This window comes from Lytechinus pictus, chromosome 9, assembly GCF_037042905.1.
Source record: "Lytechinus pictus isolate F3 Inbred chromosome 9, Lp3.0, whole genome shotgun sequence".
In the NCBI taxonomy this organism is placed as follows: Eukaryota; Metazoa; Echinodermata; class Echinoidea; order Temnopleuroida; family Toxopneustidae; genus Lytechinus; species Lytechinus pictus.
In genome coordinates this window covers 18,838,216-18,858,754 of record NC_087253.1, presented here as the reverse complement: position 1 = coordinate 18,858,754, position 20,539 = coordinate 18,838,216, and the positions used below count along the sequence as shown (strand labels likewise).

Below are 20,539 nucleotides of genomic sequence, written 5' to 3'. Positions count from 1 at the left end.
CTGAACGGTCTGAAATCTGAATCAACATATAGAAAAGTGTGACTTTAAACGATTAGGTGCAGAAAATTTAGTCGGAAATTTTTCTTCTTTCCTGACCGCTGTTACATATATGTAAAATAATGCCTGCGGGCCATTTACCCTTAGATTAGTCAATAAACTGCACCAATTGTGCCGCTGGGTTCTTATTCAAATCATCATGCGATAATTTTTACCAATGCATGTCCGATGACCATTCGGTCCCCCAGAAGGTGTTTGTTCAGCATGCGGCATCGTTGGTTTGCTTCATTCCAACTTGAGTTTTCACCGATAGTATGACCGATACACAGGCCGGCATTCCTGGTTAGGTTGACTGCTGTAGCATTGGTTGTGCTACACATATCTGTTTGTTAAATGGGGGAAAAACATTCTATTAATCATTCCAATTCCAATTAGTTTAGGGTTGGAGAGCCACTAACCCTATGTATGATATTTCATACCTCAACTTTATGACTGTGTTATTCTTTCTTAACTTGTTGTTCTATATCTGGTCGAGAAGGGGGAAGGGTTTCATACCCTGTAAATAAAGTCAAACAAAGCAAGCTTGATCGTACAAATTCCATTTAAAGGACATTTGTTTAATACACACGTAGAGTTGCCTATAAAGGCCAAGGGGGACCACAAAAGACAGTCGTCCAAGCCAGTAACGTCTTCAGGTTGATAGACAAAATTAGACCACCTGCTACAAAGTGAAAGCAAACTATACAAATAAAATAATTGTCTTAGATTGAAACGAAAATATAGACTAACGCGAATTTTGCTAGCAAATCCATTTACCTATGCAATTATTCCCAGCATCTCTTCTGAATCCAGGCTGACATAAGCAGTAATAACTACCTGGTGTGTTTCGACACTGATAAGAGCATCCATGGTGTGAACCTAGGCATTCATTTATGTCTGAAAAAAAAATAAATGAGGCAAATTAAAATAGAAACAAAAACTAACATGCATCTAGTTCAGGCTCTTCAATTTTTGGCAAAAATAGTAAGAAGGGCATTCTTTTTTTTCTATTTTTTTCTCTAGATGGCTGCCATCTTAGATTTTGTAAACCAGTATGTCTTTCCGTAATATCATGAAGAAAATAACACACATCATTGATTCATCAGGATGATCACATGAATCCAATGTGAACTTATTCTGTGCACTTTGCAAACACACTATGAATTCACGTGAACACACTGTGAACACATTTTGAATACGTTGTGACACACTAGGAAAATCATGTGAATACACCTTGAACGCGCGGGAAGCATGCTTTTAATCCACTGCAAATATACTGTAAATATATGTGAACACACTAGAAACACACTGTGAACCCACTGTGGCCAAACTGTGAATACACCTTGAACAGACTGGGGACACACTTGCAACCACTGTTTATCCACCGATAATACACTGTAAACACACTAGAAACACACTGCGAATCCACTGTGGGCACACTGTGAATACACTATGAATACACTCCAAACACAATGTGAATACACTGTGAACATACTGGGAAATCACTGTGGATACACTGGGGAAAAAAATCACCGTGGATACACTGTGAATACACTGTGAAAACACTGTGAAAACACTGTGAATCCACTTTGGACACACTGTGAACAAATTGTAAATACACTGTAAACACACTGTGAATCCACTTTGGACATACTGTAAACACACTGTGAATATACTGTTAATACACTGAGAATACACTATGAACACACTCGGAACATACTGAGAACACACCAGGAACACTGTGAACATACTGTGAGAAACTGTGGATTTTCTCCCTCAGGAACGTACCATACTGGCAGATGACGGCTCTCCTCTGTGGGTTACAATCGTAAGTCTTCCATTGGAAACAGTCATAGGCATCCATGTACACACACATTTTGTTCCTTTGGTTCCATACCGACGTAGTTGGAACAAGATTGGAATAATCAAGAGGTGTCCCGTCGGTCCATTTAAACTCTTCACCGACTTCCCTCTTTCATATAAAAAAAATGCAAGAGATGATAGTAGCTCTATGTGTTTGCTGTTTATGTAAATATATATATATAATCTTTATTCGCCAAATAATATACATGTAACATATATGTGGCACTTCTATAAAAAGAGAGAAAAAAAAATTGTACACAATAAATCACAATTAATAATTGATAGAATAAAGGGAGAGAAGATAGATTAAATTGAAGCTAAGAAATACATAGGAATTCAATCAACTGACCCACTTCTTCCCTTGTTAATGTGTTGCAGATACTTTCCTGATCTCTTACTGCTATAAGTTCTTTCAGAACATTCACATCCAGTTCTTTACAAGCCGGGTCATCACAGCCCTTACTCTTATTACATTCACTGAGAAAATATTGCACCTCATTTAAATTATCACAAAAAGTTGAAAAAGGGTTCCTTTTGGCATATTTCAAGACCATTCTTATGAATCCCGAACCAGTCTTCACAATTATGTTATTAAACTGTTGAAATCTATATCTTAAAGCATTATCAAGAGGTTGACAATCAGACAGTAAAGCTACCAGATCACAATGAGTCATATTATTAATTCTCCAAATTTTTCTCAGAGCTTTCCTCCAACAGGTGCATATGTTCAATACAGCTTTACTTCTTAATTGCCACAAGCATGCTCCATAAAAACTACAACAATATTGTTTGAATAATAAATACTGCACTGATGATTTAATATAACCAAAATCAGATCTGAGAATATTGAAACTTTTCCAGAATTTAGCAGTAGCTGATGAAACCAAGCTATTCTTGTCAATAGTTGAAATATGGTGACCTAAGTGAACCCCACTATTGATATTTGACACATTAGTATAATTAATAACAACAGAATATTCTCTTAAATTGTTGTAGCCACCAGTTGGAAAGACAAGAAATTGACTTTTAGATCCATTGAAAGTAATATCAAAATCTGTGGCAAAGTTCTCACATATTTTTATCATGTTTTGTAATCCTTTCTTTGTTGGTGACATAAGAGTGATATCATCAGCATATGCTAAGCATCCCGCAAAATAATTACCAATTCTACAACCAATTCCTTCTTCTTCAAGTTTTACAATAAGATCATTCACATAAACAGAAAACAGAATGGGGGATAATACTCCTCCTTGTTTTACTCCGTTGCTTACATAAAACTTAGTAGACTTTTGACTTCCCCACTTTACCTGTAGTTCCTGATTTGTGTACATATTAATTAAAAATCTAAGAATCAGAGGAGACATTTTTCTTTTCATTAACAACCCGAATAATTTACCATAGTTAACCCTATCAAAAGCCTTAGATGCATCAAGCATAGCAACATATACATTACTTTTACAAGAATTATAATATATAATGGTTTCCAACATTGCAAGTGTACAGTGAGTAGTCGATGAAAATTTCTTAAACCCAAATTGTAAATCCGAAGTAGTCAATGCCAGATTTTCCTTCAGCAAAATCACAGAATCAAATATCTTACCCACAATACTTCCCAAGGTAATTGCCCTATAATTATCAGAACACCCTAAAAGTTTTCTCTTGTCTTTAGGGATTGGAATCATTGTACCACATGACAAACTATTAGGATAAATACCGTGCACAAGCATACAGTTCATCAAACATGTGAGCCACACATTTAGTGTTGTGGTGCCATGTATAAAATGATCTGAAACTAAGCCTTCTTCACCGTCTGATTTGCCATGCTTCAATCCCTCTATAGCTTCTTTTACGTCGTGAACTTGTACTACAAAGTCAATGCCTCCTTGGTTAACTAATTTGGAATCAATTTTAAGTTTTATTTTTTCCATTTCCTGCACATTATAAGGTACACTATTATACAGTTCCTCATATTTCACCTGAAAAATATTACATATATCGTTATCATCTGAAAATCCATCAACACAACTTGTACAAAAATTGTTCCTTCCTTTTATTTTCTTAACCTCTTTCCACAAATCTCTATAATTATTTTTACTGATAGCTTCAGCCATTTTTTCAGTCCTTATAGATTCCGAATCTCTAATGACCTGTTTAACAGCTTTGTGGTATTGTGCTCTAGACAGTCTATGCTGTTTAGCAATGTGACCATTGTGTGGTCTTCCACATGCTTTCCAATTATGATGCCAATATAATGCTTCTCGCCTAAGAGGCTCAACAATCTCATTCCATCCAGGAATTCTTTTACTACTGTTCCCTGAATCACATTCCTTATTCAGTGGTTTGGTTTTAGGAATAGACTGTTCTGAGGCTGATTTACAAGCACAAATAACATCATGGTACAGTGTATAGATACCTTCTACATGTTCCATACAGGCAGTATTTTTGCATGTTAAGATTGATTTATCATACTGTAGATTTCTCAGTCTTTCATCAAGGAGTTTCTTATACTTGTTAATACAGTTCATATCTGCTTTTTTCCCAATTATATTTCACACTAAATGATCTCTCCCTATAGTCAAAGTAATCAATATTTAAATCAAACTCAACCAACAAAGGACAATGATCGGAAAAAAAGATGTTCATCTACAATACTACAACTACTCACTAATTTACTAAGCCCAGAAGAAACCAAAAAATGATCAATCCTAGAAGTACTATGAGGCCCTATAAATGTGTAAGGCACTTTTGCAATATTCAGATCAATACAGACTGTCATGTCAAAAAGTTCCACAAATTCTTTCAATGCCCTGGAATGATAAGACGTTCTACTAAAATCTGTATTAAGATCCCCACCAACAATGATATGCGTAGGATTTATCCGATGAATAGTTTGAATTCATGAACAGCGTGAATTCATATCTTTGACTTACAATGTCTTTGCGACGCGTGAGTGGCGTGACTAATGGCAAATACCGGATATAGGTTTACTTTAATGATTGATTGATGGATTGATTGCTCTATAATTTCATTCATTTCAATAAGACATGGTGAATCTATTAAAGGATAAAATCTTGAGTAAGGAAAAGGGTTCATGGTGAATTATGCTGATCATACCAATTGCTTTATGTTAATACAGAGACTTACGTTTAGACTCATATGACGACGTAAAAAAAAACTTCGAGAAGTTCGAGTATTGATATTGAATGTAAAATCTCAGTGACAGCAGTGAATAATTAAATTTGCCATTAATATGCCAAAGCAGAAGGAAAAAATGAATTGAATACTCACTTTTAATCCGATGACGAAACGGTCAGCTTTATCGTGAAGCAGTGTTTCACTTTTACTGGTGATAAAGGTCTGCAGACGAAAGAGGAATTGAATCCGTGTGTAAAGAATATCAGGACGGCGTTTCATAAAGCTGCTCGTAGCTTAGGCCCCTTTTTGACTTTCTAAATAACTTTTACGCACGACTGGTGATCCTTTCTTGTGCCAAGCGATATCTATATCCCTATCTCATTGAGTATCCAAGAACATGTTCCAGTCGTGCGTAACTTTACCAATAGGTTTATGAACCACCCACCAGTTGAAAAAAAAAATTATTTTCATGATTATTTTTTATTCAACAACGTCCTGTACATGTATCAGGGCGTTGTGAAAAAAAGAGACAAAAAAGAAAAAGAGGGACGAAAAAAAAGAAAAGGAGAATATTTCTACAATAACCATAGTTCAGTAGAGAACAAAATATAGCATCAGCATGTTGTCTGAGCCCCTACATATATCTCATGGTGGTCCCCTGTTGCATCTGACTGGGTTGAAATGAAACGTGTCAGTAAAAACAATCACACGACTCTCCACGAAACACATATACCTCTTAGCCTACCTGAATTGATGATGATTTGATGTTTGCCGGGTGGCTGCCAGGGATGAAAATCTTATCGCAGGCCATAGGGCCTTCCTCATCAACGACACCATAGCAAAATCCCTCATGTACAAACTCCCAATCGCCACATACCTTAGCAGCATCTGGCATGGATAAAAAATATATTGAAGCGGTGATTGTTCTATTTACCGTAATCAAAGTAATTTAGATTGATTATTCTGTTTTTAGAAGCTAATCAGTAGGTCCAAATAAAACTGTAAATGTACCAATCTAACCGACTGGAATTTTTAGCTATAGACCTGAATTTAATTACATTTTTCATTATCACTATCGTTATCACAATGATAATTTATATTTATATTTTCATGTTCTTTTTCTTCTTCGTCGTCGTCGCTGTTTTCTTCTATTATTAAATGTCTCCTCCTCTTTTTATTACTCTTTTTTCCATTTTCAACACTTCTCTTTATTTTTTCCTCTCCTTCCCATTCCGCTATTAGTTTTTGTCTATAATGATATATCATAGGTATCATTATTTTCATTATCATAATTATTGTTGCGCCTATCGTCCTTCATATTGTCATTGCTTATACTTCAGTTATTAGTGTTGATGTCACAATTATAGATTATCATGTTTATATTTTCATAATTATACTGACTGGTTTTCTTTTATTTTTCCTCCTCTTTCCTTTCGCCCCAATCGCCGTCCTCATCACCATCACATTCCCTCTCGTCAGCGTGATCATTATCGCCACCATTGATTACTTACAATCTAAACGACAGCCCACAAGCTCCAGTCGCAGAACATCTGGTTTGGTCATATCGGAGTCGGGTGAGACCCGGACAGTTCGGGTGAAGAAGGCCCTTTCAAAATGATGAGTAGACACGGTATATGGGTCACGTGCGTTCTCGAAGTACTGATCGAAAGTAGAGGAATTAAGGGAAACAAAATTGGTTCAAATGAGGGGCCGAGGAACAGTTTTGAAAGTATAAAGTATTATTTCATGCAAGAAGGAACAATTGTCTTTTTTGGTCATATCATATTCTACAGCACTCTAGATACAATTTTACAAGGGATAACATATTATGGCTGTTCAATTTGGAGGATCTAATGATGAATAAGACTTTGCAAATATCAATGGAAATACAAGTTATATATACATATATATATATATATATAGTAAAGAAATGGATGAAGAGAACAATGGTAGGCGTAGCTTAAATCAAGCAGAGACATTTTTTCGGCATCACCAATTTTTCCAAAGGGTAGATAGCTCTGGGGAGCCTTGATTTAAGCTACGCCTACCATTGTTCTCTTCATCCATTTCTTTACAATATTTAAATAAAAGAGTTGCCAAAGCTGTTGTACATGTATAATTTTACACACATATATATATATATATATATATATATATATATAAATCCAGGCTACGTCTCTAGCTTCAATGCTTTTTTAGCTTCTTCGCCAATATATATATATATATATATATATATATATATATATATATATATATATATATATATTTATGTGTGTGTATATATATATACAAGCGCATATGCCAGTGAATGAAAAGAGTGTAAATATTTTCTAGCATATTCAATATTCAATATTCAAGCATTGACGCTCTTATTTCCCAAACTAAACCCCCGGGGGCCACTTCCATTGACGAGTGGATACCATGCGCGACCATGTGGTCTCGAAAAGCACCCTAAACACGTATTTTCAATATTCTGAAAATGCACCCCTTAACAAGTATTGGCGAGTGAAACCCTACCCTTAACAAGTATTGGAAACAAAACGATACTCTTGGCAAGTATTCCCTGAATTGACCCCCTAAACAAGTACAGCGGTCGTCGGTACCTACATCATTGGGTTTAGTAACACCTCTCACATCTCGCGCAAATCGTACTCTAAACACGTATAGTGTTGACCCTTGGGGCAAAAAGTACATCCTAAAACATTTTAGTCTTAATTTTTTTACACCCTCGCAAATTTGACCCTAAACACGTAGCTATCCTAGCAAAATAGATACCCTTTTTTTTATTATTTTTGTGTTTTTGACACCCTTATTACGTTACGTATATACTTAACGTGCCCTGTCTTGAAAAAGACATCCTTTTACGTGTTTTTTTGGTCGCGCATGGTATCCACTCGTCAATGTAAGTGCCCCCCCCCCCGGGCTAAACCAACGAAACCAAATTGTCCTATATAAGTCAAAATAACGCATGAGCTTCAATCCGACTGGAATCGGTAGCGTTGGTCTGACTGAGTAAGTCTATACCATAATTTCTCCCATGATATTATTTGACTCCATCCACTTTTCTGGTCGAAAAGTTCATATTCCACTAATTTTTAAAATAGAAACTGATTACATATAGAGGCCTATGCAAACAAATACAGGATCCCAATAATTTGCAACCTGGCAGAGCTGACGCCCTCTTCGTTCGCAGGTTTAAACCATTATTCATCCCATGGTACTCTTGTACTACCTGCTCTTTTCTTGGTCCAGAAGTCTATATTCCATTATGAGAATACAACCTAAGTAAATATAAATGCCTATAGATGCCAACGGATAGAGAGGGTGTCAACACTTTTCATTCTAACAGTGTTGATGCCCTCTACGTTCATAGGCTTACCATTGTTTCTCCCATGACGTTCTTGTACTCCCTCCAATTGTCTTGGTCGAGCAGTTTATACTCCACCTTGAGTCTTGCGATGAATGTCCTCCTTCCTTCTACAAAACCCCCTTGACTCATCATCGCATGGAAAACGTGGACATCTTTGAAAGCAATTTGGAACCATATATCATGGACTTCCGTCGTCGGTAAAACACAACCAGTAAATCCTACAATAGAGAGACACAGAAGACATGGTGGGTGTTCCGCAAGGAGAAGTGTTATCTCCGCTTTTGTTCGGATCATGGGCAGGGAACGCCTGCCAAGGTGTATTTAATCATGAATAATCGATAAATGATAGAATAGTACAATTCTTCGTAAACGTAAATATGAGGGACCCGTTTCATGAAACATGTGATAATAACAGATTTGCATTAATAGTTTAAAACTATTGAAATCGTTCAATGTGATTGGCTAATAGATAACTTGTTACAGAAATTTCCCATTTGTTATCATAACAAGATTTGTGGACTGGGCCAAGATCTCTTTGCGTGAGGACGTGGCGGATCACGGAGAAAAAAAGTATTAAAAAAAGTTAAGTGGAAATTGAATGCTACTTGATAATTTGACTTAATTAGCCGTTCATGAAATGTGTGTTTTTATTTCTACTTTGAATCGATCAAGTTGGATCATATTTCTTATAGCGGATGAGAGATAAATTCGCAGTGCTGATGCAGCCTTTTAGAAAGCCAAATTGGAATGATAAATGAAACCGAATTGCACATGTTTACCTGTGGAGTCAAAGTGATGAAGACGGGATTGATTTATGGTTGTTTCATTACATCCTTTACAAGTAAGTTGACTTCTCTGTATTTCTCTCGACTCCATACCAAGCCGTTTATTGCACCCTGTGATGAAAACAGACCCCAAATCTCTATTATGAATAGCGACAATGACATGATATAGGTGCGGGGAGGCTTTTTTTGTTAATATAAAGTTGAAATCTATCATAATTGATAATAATTTCTATTGTAAAACTTCTTAATTTATGCTCGCTCACTTTGCTCTCTCACAACTTGAAATATATAAGAAAAGTTACATATAAGCCGTGTTGTGCCCCCTCAATTTGCTTTATCCATTACGCCACTGAAAAGTGAACCATACACAAACTGTGGATATTTTTTTTTTGTAATTACCGTTTCTCAAATCATGAGAATGGTCCTGGCAAAAATGGTTCTCGCTAATAGTGGTCTTTATCACGAGCGAACAAGCATGACTGATCTTTGGCTATGAAACTCCAATGTTTGTTAGATTCATATTTAGAGGTGACTTGTTTGGATTAACTGCACTGGATGCAGTGGGCTATCAGTTAAGGAATCTGTCTATAGAGTGGATATATTTTTTTATTTTTATTCATTTATTTGAATTAATTACTTTTATTTATTCATTTTCCACTCATGGGGTGGATGACCCTCTTCAGCCACATGCTGTTCTTCTGAGGGGTCCAGGGGCCCGTTGCAGAAAGAGTTGCAATCAATCGCAACTCCAAAAATCATGCGCAACTTGATTATCAACCAATCAACAGCGCGCATTTTTGACTTGCGATTGATTTTTTGACTTGCGTTTAAACGCAACTCTTTCTGCAACGGGCCCCAGTACACATACATTTAACAATACAAACATTCGATAGTAAAAGCAAAGACATATATAAAAGACAACATAAATCAAGAACAATTCAATAAGGTATTACCTAGTTATTATCTAATAATACCAACACCAAGAACAACGAGAGGAGAAATAAGAGAAGAGAAATAAACACAATTCAAAATTATATGTTAACGTAAAGAACAACTACTATATAAGATAGGAATTTGCCAAAGATCTGTGTAAAATGGCTCTCATAGTCATACTGTGTACTTTTTTTTAATATGACGCCCATTCCATTTGTAATCACATTTCCCATGTCAAAGAGGAATTCGCAGTTAGGAGTAATTTGTACTTACTTGAAAAGTTGCACCCAACAAGTTCGAGTCTTACACAGGTAACTGAAGAAGTATTCACAGGGTAAAAGCGCGCCAATACCAGCAACTCGAAGGGTTCAGGAAAATTCACCCTTGCAAGACTGGTGTTTTGATAGTCGACATAAAACTGTCAAAGAAAATGTTATAAAAAGCCATTAAAAAACTTATGTGACCATCAAAAAATACAATGATCATAACCTCTAGGTGTATGTTTTGTTAGAGAGGCAAACAAAATGTGTAAAGCTGAAATTTCAAGAGTTAATAACGGCCGTATGAGACTGTTATCGGATTATGTAACTTAATTACGAATTCATATAGCCTATAGGTCTGAGGTTCGAAACCTAAGTCACGTTTTAAGATGTTCATGCTCATTATAATAAATCACTTATGAATGTAACAAATATGTAAAACAGAATTTCACACACTGTTAAAAAATTTATCCTTAAAATAAAAGAAGTTCCTTCAGCAGAGTCTCGAGAAACCTGTAATCTTACCAGATTGCGTAATCTTACAGGAAATTGGTATTTGGTGTATGGAACCTTACAAATTTCCTTTAATAAAACACCCTTTTACCCTTTTTAGACAGACCTGTTGTGATAAATTGCAGAAAAATTCCTGTCTTATGAATTTACATAATGATTCTGTTATTGCTTTCTGCAAAATCTTTTTTTTTCTGTAAAATCAGGGTTTTTTTAACAGTGCATAATTATTTACACACCCACATTCGTACAACTCGCCCACTTAATTGTACCCCTTAATTGCTCGGCACGCGCACAAAATAATGGATGCTTGACTAATTCCTTGCTGAAAATAGCATGGTGTCTCACATTGTGTTCAAGGTGTGTGCACAGTGAGGTCACAGTGTGTTCACAGTGTGTTCATCTTCAAACTGTTAGATCTCAGCATAGAAACAGTGCGAATCACATTTTCATATAGACCACTATGTGAACACACTGTGAAATCTCGCGATATAGGGGTGTCCACAGTGTGTTCATTATTGTCTTCACACTGTTACATTTGAGTGTAAACTACATTTCATTTCACCAGTGACATATTATAGAGGGGGGGGGGGCTTTCACGACCAAGAAAGAAAAGAAAAAAGAAAAGGAAAGAGAGAAGGGTGAAATATGATATTAGGCCCTATTCCCGGAATAAAATGTCAAAATCAATCACAAAATTTGACATTTGTGATAAAAATGTCAAAACTTTTGCTCGCTCGCTCGCAATTTTCCAATAAATTTTGCCCAATGCGCCATATCTACCCCTCTCAATTTTGTTGGCTCATCATTATGCCACTGCATTTCACCATTTTAGCACGCTGCGAACACAATATGCGGCACTTTTCTTTCCAGTAGGAATAGGGGAAATAATCCGACCTTTCTATTTTTTTAACGTTTGGTCTACTAATATACTCACAAAGATGTTCTTAAAATCATTTAAAGTTAGTGGTGTAACTATGACATGTATGGGCAGAAGAATATTCCACTCTTCCCTTACACATTTATGTTCATTGTGTAATATAAGTTTTGAATTATTTGACATTCTACCCACTTACTATCTGGTCTAAAAACCAGTTCAGAAAACGGGCCAATGTCTTTCATCAATATATATATATATATATATATACATGTATATATATGTATCTTTTAACTCACGGTCTCTGTCAAGTTTAGGTAACCAGCTTCAATCATCTCATGTGTGCCGAACCAGAGGCGAAATGCATCAATCCTGGAGTCGGGGTCAACGCACTTTCGAAAAATCATGGCGGACAGTTGAAATGGCTCACTGACGGCCATCTATCACAGATACAAACACAATTGGATGATGAGTACAATGGCCAGGAAAGTCATAATAGGGTTATCGATTAGGATGATGATGATGATTGTGTTGATGGTGGTAATGATGGTGGTGATGATGATAAAATGTTGGTGGTGGTGGTGATGATGATAATGATGATAACGATTATGATGATGACAATGATGATGATGGTGATTATGATGGTGTTGATGGTGGTGCTGATGATACTAATGATGGTGATGACGATGATGATAAAATGGTGGTGGTAGTGATGATGATGATGACAATGAACATGATAACGATGATGATGATGATGATGATGAAAATGATGATGGTGATTATGATGGTGTTGATGGTGGTGCTGATGATACTAATGACGGTGATGACGATGATGATAAAATGATGGTGGTGATGATGATGACAATGATGATGATAACGATGATGATAATAATAATGATAGCGATGATGGTTAGGAAGATGGCGATGATAATGGTGACGATAATTATGATCATGATGGTGATGGTGATGATGATGATGACGTGTTTGCGCATGCTCAGTGTCTCACAATCACACTGCCTTAATACACTGACTTGAACACACTGCTCACTATAGAACTTGTAAAGTGAAAAGTCCCTATTCTTACTTACTTGAACCCAGGCTTCGGGTGACCCGGGGATCCATCCGGGACCTTGGTATTCAAATGCTCGTAATGCGGCAAGTTGAAACTCTGAGTCCCCAGTATCATCTAAATCGAGCACCCATACTCCATCGACCTCCCCTCGCATAAATCCAAATTCGCTATCGCAATCTATGAAATTACAAAATAGACAATATAATGAAAATAATATAGGATTTGTATAGCCCACGTATCCACCTTGCTGGGTGCTCAAGGCGCTCCTATATTACCCCGGCTAAGCTAGTCTACCTATTCCGGTGCTCACAGCTTTTTCGAGGTATTACTTCCCGTACCCATTTCCCGTCCTCATCTGGGTTTAGTGCAGCAAAATGTGGGTAACTTTCTTGCTGAGGAAAACACGCAATGGCTGGGAATCGAATCCACGTCCCTCACATTGAAAGACGTGAGTCTTAACCACTAGACCACGATGCCCCCGCACATGTGATATTACTAAAATGACATGACCCCGACTTAATGGAGATATGACATTATATGTCAGTTCCTATTGTTTGAAACAATCGTAAACATATTTCGGGGAACAAAGTTTATGCCAAATGAAACTGAAACCTAATCAATCAACAAAAATAAAGAAGTAGGCGTAGACTGAATGAATAAATGAATATATCAAATATATAATATATATATATATAATATATTAAATATAAGTGTTTTCAGTTTGTACAGTTACTAATCGTAACTGCAAGGTCATAAGCGGTAAAACATAGGACCGTTATTGTCTGTGATATGAATGGTAAATAAAAAAAATGCTGTATTTTCTTAAACGATGTGGTAACATGAGGGTGAACCTACCATTATCCTGGCATCCAAGTATTTCTAGTCTGAGACTGAATGGCTCGGTTGAGCTAGACAGAGGTTTTATTCGAAGGCCATACGTCCAGACCGGTGGGTCCAGGAACACAGGCTGGGGACAGTCACTGTAATATATCCCTGGTAATACCTTGGGGGAAAAAATTCATGATTTTATGAAGTAAATAACTTGTGCCAGTAGTATTGTAACCGCCTTACATTCAGTATGCATAAATCTAGTCTATCATTTGTCTAAATAGCATTGGTATCAATAATCATAAAAATAATGATGATAATAATAATAATGATAAATATAATAATGGTAATAATAATAATAATGATAATAATAATAATGGTGATGATAATAATAATGGTGATGATGATTATAATAATGGTGATGATAATAATAATGGTGATGATGATGATAATAATCCTAATGATACTAATAATTGGATTTATATAGCATTTTTCCAGAGGATACAAGCGCCGCCAACGGAGTCACTTTATAGTGACATATTAGTTAACATTAATTATTTCACCTTCAACAGTAACGCAACTTAAAGGGGAAGTTCACCCTGACAAAAAGTTTATTGTAAAAATAGCAGAACAAATAATAAAAAATATTGCCGAAGGTTTGAGAAAAATTCATCAAATAATTAAAAAGTTATTAGAATTTCAATTATTTGATTTGTGACGTCATATGCGAGCAGCATTCCTACATAGCGAATGGTAAAAAATCAATGAAATGTCATTTTCTCAGAAAATTGAAAATGGTTTTCACTGTACCTTTTGTATATTAATAGACAAATCATGTCACACCCGATCATGAATAGAAAACAAAATTAAGTCATCAGGAACCATGCAAAATTTGAAATTCATGCATTTTATATTACATAACACATGGGGCAGCTGCTCGTTTATGACGTCACAAATCCAAAACTTTGAACTCTAATAACTTTCTTACTCCTTAACGCATTTTTCTCAAACCTTCACCAATATTTTTTATTATTTTTTCTGCTATTTTTACAACAAAGTTTTTTTCAGGGTGAACTTCCCCTTTAACTGTCTACCTCTGATCGTCAGTGACACTGGACATACGATCTGGGGCACGTAACACAAAACTTAGCAATGATCGTAGAACATTTTTCTACGATTGATTGCATAGACTACAATGCACAATTAATCGTGAAAATCAAGCGTACGATCAATCACTAACCTTTGTGTTACGGGACCCTGGGCAATAAGTATACACTAAAGCAGACAGTGTTTCTTCCTGGTTGGTAATCAAAAGACATCTTTCATTTGTTCTTGGTTTTGTCCATATAACGTCTTTTGTTCGTTTCTCCTTTCTCTCCATATTTATATGAATATTACATATTAAACGATCAGTAATGTCATGTTTATTAGCGTATAATCATTTTGTGCAATTACCATATTAAATATATATAGGATCTATGCCATAGATAATTATCATTATTCCATTACCTTAGGATAGGTATCTTCACCCGTGTACGGTATTTGAGGATCGCTCGCATAATCTGGACGAGGGTCGAAGTCAATTGTAAAGTTGGACACCGGGCTTTCACTGTGTCCAATGTGACTTCCGGTCTGGAGGACAATTCCAGAGACTATAGTTCTCTCGTAGAAAGTTATCTGATGTAAAGAAAAATGGTGAACGATAATTGATGAAGAAAACCTTTATTGGTTGGTTATGATCATGAATATGGAAGTGCCGTGGCCAAGTGGTCTAAGGCGCCTGACTGGACACATGCCCGTGAGCTCTATTTCAGTTATAATTCATATATATCTCATAACTCACAGATAACACATGTTAACCTTGATTAAACCGATACTCTGGATATGCCTTCCTTCATTGGTCCAAGTGATCGCAGAAAGTCATATGACAACAAGAAAACGGTGTCGGCCTATCATTGATAAAGAAACCCTTTTTTCGTCTGTGAATAATTATAATACGCCTATCATCGTCGCTATCACTTCCGTCACATCATCATCATCATCATCATCAAATATTATCATCATGGTCATTTTCATCCCCACCATCAACATTATAATCATTGTCATCATCATCATTTTAATCATTGTCTTCATTATCATCATCATCATCATCATCGTCGTCATCATCATTGTCATTATTGCTGCCATTATCACACTTTGTTGTGTCTTGTAGATGTGTGTCCACCATGCTGCTAAAATAATGATAGAATTGGTAGGAAAGTTCTACAAGAAGATTTCCATACTCTTTTACGCCCCTTTTCAGTCAAACTTACAGTAATTGCTGGTTGATGATCGGTTGCATCTGGTATCCACGAATGAGGACTATTGAGTCTGACATTGGTGGCCCCATGAAGTTCATCTATGGCGCTGGTAACACTGATCTGTCCATCCTCGATCCATCTTCCTTCTAGACCGAGGGGCAACATGCAGTGGTCTGTCGAAGGCAAGATTTAAGAGCGTGACTGAGTATGTACAGGCAGGAGTCCACAGTGCGGTTTTATATGGCCACAAACATGATTTGTAACTGTATGTGGGTGTTTAACAAAGCATTAAGTCTGATTCGTCCATTTTGCGTTAACGCATAAAGATTGAATCTACATTAGGCAAGGGTAATTCTAATCATCAGAAGCGAACGATTCTACTTTCGACCATAGATCTAGGTCAATTTTTCGATGAAGGTAACTTTAAATCTTGGTAACACACTCCCATTACCGAACTAATTCTATGTATGGCTATAGGCAGATATCTACTTTGCTTCACAAATGCAGAACTGAATTTCTGGGGTTTTTTCTTCTCACTCACACGAATAATCAAACGAGAAACAATATGGTGTCGGGAGGATTTCTGTCATACAAAGCTACGGGTCAGATCAATGATAGATAGTTATCGAAAAAGAAAATAATTTATTCTTGCAATTATGCAAGAAATGGTGCCGTGGCCGAGTGGTCTAAGGCGCCTGACTACACATGGAAAGTTCGGGGTTCGATCCCGGCCGCAGAACCTATGACCGTGAGCAAGGCTTTTAATCGGCAATGCTCTTTTATCCTGCATTCAAATTAATGAAATGCTATACGCATTCTTGGTTACTAGGTGTGCCCTTTTTTATTACATCGGTAATCTAGACAATTTTAAAATGTTCATGTAAAAATATTTTTGACAATAATAATAATAAGTTACCTGGATATTTGTGTGGAATTACTTCATTGCATCCTAGTACATGTAAAGAGAAGAAAAAAAATCATAAGAATGAAAAAAAGATAATGGAGGTTGTATTCAGATACGTTTCACTTATGCTGAAAATGATGAAAAATGCAGTTAGCAATGACAATGAAGTTCGCTTTACACACTTTTCTAAACCACTTGCGAATTTCAACTCTGAAACTGGAACTTTGGGGTTTTTTTCTTTCAAAGGCTAAAGCAAATTTCTATGGTAGATAGAAGAAAAACTCATTGTGCCTCCATCCAGTCCGCATGCAGTGCATTCAGAAATCAACACATTTAAATTTGTGCAACTTCTCCGTCAAATAATTTGTAGGTTTGGGATTTTTTATGATGATGCTCTGTCATAAAGGAGAAATAATAATATATCCTCATCTCAATGGATTATGATACAATTATCACATTATACTGCAAATACATTGTTATTACTCCCATGATTTGTATCACATTTAGCATATCTATATTTCTATTTACATTTACATTATTTGATTCAAATCAAATTTTTGTTGGGGTGGACTTGTCCTTTAATTTCGCAGCCGCGTTTAATTTCTGCTACGATCCTGTTTCTTTTTCTGTTTGTGGTAACTCCCGTAGGAACTCGGCAAGACAGCATTTTGCCGGTAAACGCCAAGCTGGTATATAAACAATTACCTATGAAACATTTTACGTCTAGGTTAATCAGTTATAGTGGCTGACGTTATAGACGACATATATCACTCTCGGGACTGTTTATCAAAGTGGAGACAATGGCAGAGTTGGGATTCGAACTCACAACCTTGCGATTATGAGTCCAATGTTCTAACCACTGGACCACACGATCCTGAAATCTTAAAATGAAAATAATGCTTACGAGTAGATTTTCGGTAGAAGAGATCACCGCCCGAATCCTTCAAATGTTCTACCTGCTCTCCATCATGAATGGCGCCCGCTCCGGAAACAAGACAAAAGCCACTTGGTCCGACAAAGAAGCTTCGACATTCAAAGTTTTCTTCTTCGATGCATATCTTCCAAAAAACAAAGAAATAAGAATAGAAACATATAGATTTAATCGGAGCCTAAGAAAGCATCATTAAAAATCATGAATATTTACAACGCTAATAATAAAATAAAATAATAATAACGTTTTATTTACCCAGGGTAGCCACTTCAATCATAAGACTGCTCTTCCAGCGGGCCCTGCATAACACAATATGTTTTATTACCATTCACCAGTCTAAATGCTGAGCGCCATGCAAGAAGGCAAAAGGTCCCAATTTTATAAGTCTTTGGTATGACTCGGCCGGGGATCGAACCTACGACCTCCCGTTCATGAGGCCGACGCTCTACCACTGAGCCAACATGCCCGGTCGACACTAAATTATAATTCCTAAGATTTTGATTTTGCGAGCCTAGAAGTGGACCTAAATAACTGAAGTACGTACCTGCGCACATTTCTCCTCTACATCCGGGACAAGAAGACCGAGGTTATGGTATGACGTCATTGTCATGGGATTCAGAGGATATGTATCTGGTATTCTTGTAAAGCCAGATAGGACAGCCGTTGCACCTACGTAAAAAATTATGACAATGGGTAATGATAGCATAAAGAAAGATAGTAAGTATACTAATAAACTTAATCATGCTGCTGCTGCTGCTGCTGATGATGACAATATTAGTCATACTAATGATGGTTTAAAATTATGATAATTATAAAAACAATAGTAGGTCGAGTAATCATGGTAATTACAATAACAATAACCATGACGGCATAAACATCATAAATGTAACGACAATAATGATAAGAATGTATAATGGCAATTGCTCCAAATATGTTACATTAGGCCTAGTTTATATTTATTGTTAAGAATGTTAAGACCTTAATTAGGTAGCCACCTAATAGTAATGATAATAATAACAATAATAATATTGATAACAATAATAGATTAATATTGTAAAAACAACAGTGATAATAATGATGAAAGTAATAATAATGATTATGCGGATAATATTGATAATAATAGCAATAGCAATGATAATAATTATCATCACCTTCGTCATTATCATACTAGTACTTACACCAAAGTTCATTAAAGGAATTCGATTGCTAAAAGCCATATAACTCACATGCAGGCACTGGGCAGTAGTCCCTTGCAATGTTGTAGTTCTGGTCGGTGTAGAAACACCAAGGTCTCTCACTTCCATCGGGATTTCGACAAACATTTCCCTTTAATTCTTGAGAAAAAAAAACAATACAAAAGGAGATGGTGCGTTTAATTAATATACTGGTGTAAACGATCAAATCAGGGGGCCGTTTCATAAACCTGTTCGTAAGTTAAGAGCGACTTTAATAACGACTGGTGAACCTTTCTTACGTGCTAAACCATCGCCAATGGTGTACCATTTACCAAAAAAAGGATCACCAGTCATTCTTAAAGTCGCTTTTATCTTACGAACAGCTTTATGTAACACCCACCAGTATATACTAGACAATTACTTTAGCACACACACAATCACGCGCACCCTCACACACACACACACACACACACACACACACACACACACACACACACACACAGTTACTTACATGTACCGTATACTTTCAAGATACTTTCGTTAGCGGGACAAGAGACGGTTTTAGCCTCGTTATTTTGTGACAAGGAATGAAATTATATCCTCGTAAGGCCAATGATATGTGCTAATTAAAGTGTATAATCATGTGTGTTTGTGTGTGGGTATAAAGGTTGGGATAGGAGGATGTGTGTGCGAATGTGGGATGCATGTGTGCGTTATGGAGTGAGAGGCTGCGTTTGTATTATGGTACTTATCAACTTACTAAAGAGATTTGACATTGTCTTACCTATTTCTGTTTCGTTGAATCCATGGTCTACGTCTGACCAAGTCAAACAACTGTATCCATTTTCTGTGAATCTTGCTAAGCCCATGTAGTCCGATCCGTTGGTTTCCACGTTGTAACATCCTGCATGCTCTGCAGAATGGACATAATATAATTATAATTGTAAGTTATACTTGACCATCCATCACCACTACCAACACAACTATGATCGCCGTAGTACAAAACAAAAATCATCATCATTATCATCATCATAATACTCACAAGTATCACCAGTACCAACACCACGGTCATTTTCATCATCATCATCATCGTCATCACCATCATCATCATCATAACTATCATCACGTCTTCATCATCACCACGATCATGATGATAATCATGATCATAATCATCCTCATCACCTTTATCACCATTATCATCATCGTCATCATCATCATCGTCATCACCATCATCATCATCATCACCATCATCATCACCATCATCATCACCATCATCACCATCATCATCATCAATATAATCTCCATTAATCACCATTACGACAAGAAGTCATACTTATTGTACGATCATTATTATTGTTGACAAAAGCTTGACAAATCCCTAACTATCATCGCTACAATCATTATCATCGCTACCATCATTATCCTAATTACAGATATTAATGATATGATTACGAAAATAATCATCAATATCTTAATTCTTAGCAATTGTTCCTTCCATTCCAAATTTCACTATTTATCCAAATCAGCATTCTTGTGGGGTGAACATGACCTATAAAAATA

The 20,539-nt window shown here is 36.3% G+C and overlaps 1 protein-coding gene across 1 annotated transcript; it reads right to left on the bottom strand.

Moving 5' to 3' along the window:
* Nucleotides 1–194: 194 nt before the first annotated feature.
* Nucleotides 195–20,294, bottom strand: LOC129267610 (uncharacterized). Its single transcript, XM_064104378.1, has 20 exons — nt 20,225–20,294; nt 19,764–19,892; nt 19,031–19,138; nt 18,349–18,473; nt 17,778–17,931; nt 16,886–16,918; nt 15,982–16,142; nt 15,179–15,346; nt 13,697–13,844; nt 12,858–13,018; nt 12,069–12,209; nt 10,396–10,540; nt 9,184–9,300; nt 8,414–8,622; nt 6,546–6,693; nt 5,780–5,922; nt 5,188–5,256; nt 1,825–2,008; nt 814–933; nt 195–379 (listed from the first exon to the last, which is right to left on the bottom strand). Exons 1-20 carry the CDS (start codon nt 20,292–20,294, stop codon nt 195–197), a joined length of 2,718 nt encoding a protein of 905 aa, XP_063960448.1.
* Between the last annotated feature and the right edge of the window lie 245 nt (nt 20,295–20,539).

Excerpts from the sequence above, each read along its gene's own strand:
- LOC129267610 (XM_064104378.1), bottom strand. The coding sequence starts at position 20,294 with ATGGTGATTAATGGAGATTATATTGATGATGATGATGGTGATGATGGT. Across the intron at positions 16,919-17,777 it reads CTTCTACCGAAAATCTACTC|GATGCAATGAAGTAATTCCA; the intron begins GTAAGCATTATT and ends TACATGTACTAG. Across the intron at positions 13,019-13,696 it reads ACTTGGATGCCAGGATAATG|ATTGCGATAGCGAATTTGGA; the intron begins GTAGGTTCACCC and ends GTAATTTCATAG.